At 48.2% G+C, this 3,999-nt stretch overlaps 1 protein-coding gene across 1 annotated transcript; it reads right to left on the bottom strand.

Moving 5' to 3' along the window:
• Positions 1-1,799: 1,799 nt before the first annotated feature.
• Positions 1,800-3,634, bottom strand: EMWEY_00043730 (hypothetical protein; the record flags this gene model as incomplete). The annotated part of the gene is made up of 6 exons (XM_013482873.1): positions 1,800-2,037; positions 2,095-2,217; positions 2,610-2,729; positions 2,901-2,965; positions 3,228-3,299; positions 3,536-3,634. 6 exons carry the CDS (start codon positions 3,632-3,634, stop codon positions 1,800-1,802), a joined length of 717 nt encoding a protein of 238 aa, XP_013338327.1.
• Positions 3,635-3,999: the final 365 nt, after the last annotated feature.

Below are 3,999 nucleotides of genomic sequence, written 5' to 3'. Positions count from 1 at the left end.
ATAACACACTCCCTTCAATTAGGCAAGCTCAAACCATAATTATTGCCAAAATATTCGTGAGCAAGTTTCCTTGAAAGCAAGCCTCCCTTGGTTTACAGGTGCGGGTAAAACGCTTTACCCAGCTGTTCTGTTCTCGCATACCAGTATACGAAATTAGGCGGCTAATTGTTTGAAAGCAATCTTTGCTATGCGACGTATCTGGCAAATGCTTACGTTCTGCAAATATAGAAAGCTGCTTTCCACGGTTGCTGGCCTACTGCAGACCCATGAAGCAGAGAGTAACTGCCTAACCCAATCATCGACGATTCACTTCGCACATGGCTCCGCTACACTTCTCTAAATTCTCCTTGTGTCTGCGTCATATATGGCAAAAGCTCACTTCCTGCAAATAGTGCCAATGGCCTTCCAAGCTTGCTGGCCTATCGCAGATCCACAAAGTTCATAGAAGCCGTGTGACCCAACCGTCAACGATACAATTTTTATATGACTCCAGTCACCGCCGTGAAATTCGCCGGTGCCTGCATTAAATACCTATTCCGGGCAAAGAACATACAATCTGCGTCACACGTGGAGTGCCGTATACACAAAGCGGATGCATATCGATGTTCGCTATTGTTCCGAGAGGGTAGCCGCTGCAAAATCTCGCGGCTATGCTATGCAATAGAACTCGGACGTACAGGCGGCTAAAGAACATTCTTTGGCGGAAGTGAAGAGCACCCTCATTGTATAAATATGATTTTTTTGCCTCTCGGAGACTCCGATTGAGGGCATTCACACCAGTCAGCAGGCTGGACAACCAATCATTTGGTCTTCGTGTGCCACTATCTGACATTGTATGCAACGCACTTTCTGTAATCTCAGAATATATGGCAAAGGCGTAACAATAGCACCCCACATCAACGTATGCAGCCACTTATAGAAGCTGGAGGTCGAGTGGAGGGCTTCCATTTAGGCTAAAGCTGGGAGAATCGGTTTGCTTCATCAGGGCTCGGAAAGAGCCACAGTAAAGGAATGGCTCCATCACCACGTTGCGCCACTGTAGCACAAAACCTCCATAAGTCTGCTCTAGTTGATTTCTCTTTGGAGAACACTGACGCGGCAAGAGCCGAACCTCACGATGCCAACCATCACCGCCACCAACCGATCTACAGGCTATTAAAAATATTCCCGTAAATCCCCTTCCAGAATAAATCTGTCAATGTACAAAGTTCCAAGGCGCACAATCTGCAGGTGAACTCAGCCTGTATGACTGGGTGTTCCTTTGGCGTCAGCCTGTGCACACACACAGGAGTTCGTGGATAACCAGATGTTCATCCATCGTGATACAGGATGTACCCTTCGTTGTGTAACCTGCTCTCCGCTGACACTCGCCTAATTCACTGTGCTCTGCCATTTCCAGATATAATCCGGGCAGAGCAATCCCTACATGTAGGTTGAGTGCAGAACAGCTACGGGAGGGCCAACCACAAATGTTATCAGCGGTGATAGAGACCACCTGAAAAGCTCTCCTTTGTTGGCGTAGTACATCCCATTCGTGCCATCTGATAAGCAGCGAACGGCTGTAAAGCTACAGTCACGATTGCAATTTCCCTCAATAATACCGGAACACGCACAAGCTAAGGGAGTCGTCAGGAACATAGTAGGAGTGAGATATCCATCCCTGGTTTCTTCTCCTAGCCGTCTACATACGTAATCCTGATCCGCTACATGCGGCTAGTGTAACCTACGACCTGCAAGCGTGGGCACACACTTCTTCTCACACTCCTTCACATTCAGCAGCAAACAAGAGCAAACGCCGGTTAGGCGAAGCGGTGTAGCCTTCCCGCTGCAATTCTCAACTGGTCTTCCCTATGCATCTGTTCGAGCACACGGAAAGCAATACCAGTCAACTTAAACAAAGTTACATTCAGCATTGCAGGCGAAGGAATGGCATGAAAACCTAAGTGATGGGCAGGTGCGAATGCGTCCTTCTCCTTGCAGTCTGTATGCGTGCCATCCCGACTCCGGGAAACGGAGGATGTGTGGGATAGCCAAGTGCTGAAAGGACACAACGCTAATCAGAGCAATGGGCGCACGCTCTTCATTGGAACTCACCCAACGTGTCCACCAGATTTTCCTGTGTAATGCCATGCGAGAGTGTGCGTGGGTGACGGTGCATCCATGACAACGAAGCCACTAGCGGTGTTTAAGCGCTGTACGTCCATAATTTGCAGAGCGCTGAGCAAACCAATACGCAACTGAAGAGGAGCATGATACAGCTGCACTCTGTGGAATATCTCATTTGCATGAACAGTTGCAACTAAGCTGATGTTCAATCAGAAGACAACACTCATGAACTGCCAGACCGTAAGGAGCCTAGAATTTAGAGTTGCAGTTTATAAGGATGTATTCGGCTGAATCTAATGGACAACGGTTGACAGAGAAATCGCCTGACTGGGAACTTCGTCGAAACGTTCAGCTGTTCTGCTCCCCTGTAAGCCTTCAATGGTGCCGTTTTCAAAACTTGTAGCGGCCGCGGACCCTGTCAACCGAAGTGTAGTTCGCCTCACCAAGCCATGTAGCGGCAATTGCATTTCCAATAATCATCGCACTGTGTGGATTATAAGCACCAATGTGGCGCACTTCCTAAAACAGTACATTCGACTGTGAAGTGGGTCATGGTGGGCGGAAGTGAACGTCCAGCTGACAACAAGCATTCCAGACCCATATTATACATTGGCCGGCATGGCCTTCGCAGAAAACCAGGAAACCTAAAATGGAGATAGCGTGGGTGATTACGCCTGGATCATGTGCACAAAGCAATGGCCCCGTCAAGCGACTAGAAATCCTTCTACACGGCAAATGGGAAGTAAAACCCCAACAGTGACGACTACCCTATCCTACACTACTGGATATCTAACAACGTTGCAAACATCGTTCCCATGTGCCCAGTGAAAAGTTCATGCTCAGACGGTATGCAAGCACTCTGCGCAAACTAAACGAACACCATGCGCAAACGGAGAGGCATATACACCCGAAGGCTCTGCCAACGACTTCTCTTGTGTGTACTTTGTCAGGCCAAGGACACACAAGCTGAACATTAACAAACTCCCCAGTCAGCCTGTTTCAACCCACTATTCAACGACTAGAAACATTTTGTCGTTTGTGAGGATCGCTTGTAGCAGGATTCTAACGTCCTCAATCATGCCAATCACCGCGGAAACTGCTGACCACACCTATTGCTGTACCAAAATGTCGAACACTGCTTTGTCTGCGCGAACAGGATGAGATAAGGATGCCTTTGCAGAAACAGCCTCCATCTGCCATAGGAGAAGCCCAAAACAGACTTTCTGCAAGGGGAAGTTTTGTCCCGACCACTGCCACCTCCTAGTTGGCCACGTAATGCCCAATTCTTCCAAAAACAAAACAGAGAAAGTGGGACCACTCCACCAATTGAGCCAAGTCCATTCAGTATCTTTAAGGCGAGATGCTGCGATGTACAATTTATGAGCGAATGTGTGCAGACAGGTCCGTTCACTGTCACCGATTGAAATACCCAAAATGTTTGGACGAAAACTGAACAATCGCAGCTAATGTCTGTATGCGTTTGCCGTGCAGCAGAACTGCGTTCGCATCGCAAGGCAAGCACCAACATATTCTTGCAGCAACCCAACCGCCAACTCCATTATGTCCGCAACGCACTTTCTTTACGCTCTTCAATGAGTAACTAGGTCACATTGGGAACACAAAACAGGCCTTGCCGAAAAATACCTGAGCGAATAGACATGGCCAGGCCTTTGTTACGACGGAGAGACAGTTCGCAGAGAACAAATAGCTGGTGAAACAAAGCCAGCACTGTCGAAATTGCTTGCAATCTGCACTGCCTATTTGCAACAGGAGCGCTTGCACTCAGTATTAGAAGGTCGCAAGGCAGGATGTGCGGGACACAGTCCGTTTCTGTCTCAGCTGGTTGATATCGGCTGAGCAAACAATAATTGTGTGCTTCTGGCATAGCTTATG

The sequence above is a fragment of the Eimeria maxima genome, genomic scaffold, assembly GCF_000499605.1.
Source record: "Eimeria maxima Weybridge genomic scaffold, Emw_scaff816, whole genome shotgun sequence".
NCBI lineage: Eukaryota > Apicomplexa > Conoidasida > Eucoccidiorida > Eimeriidae > Eimeria > Eimeria maxima.
Note: the sequence above shows the minus strand (reverse complement) of the source record. Positions and strands in the feature narration are given on the sequence as shown.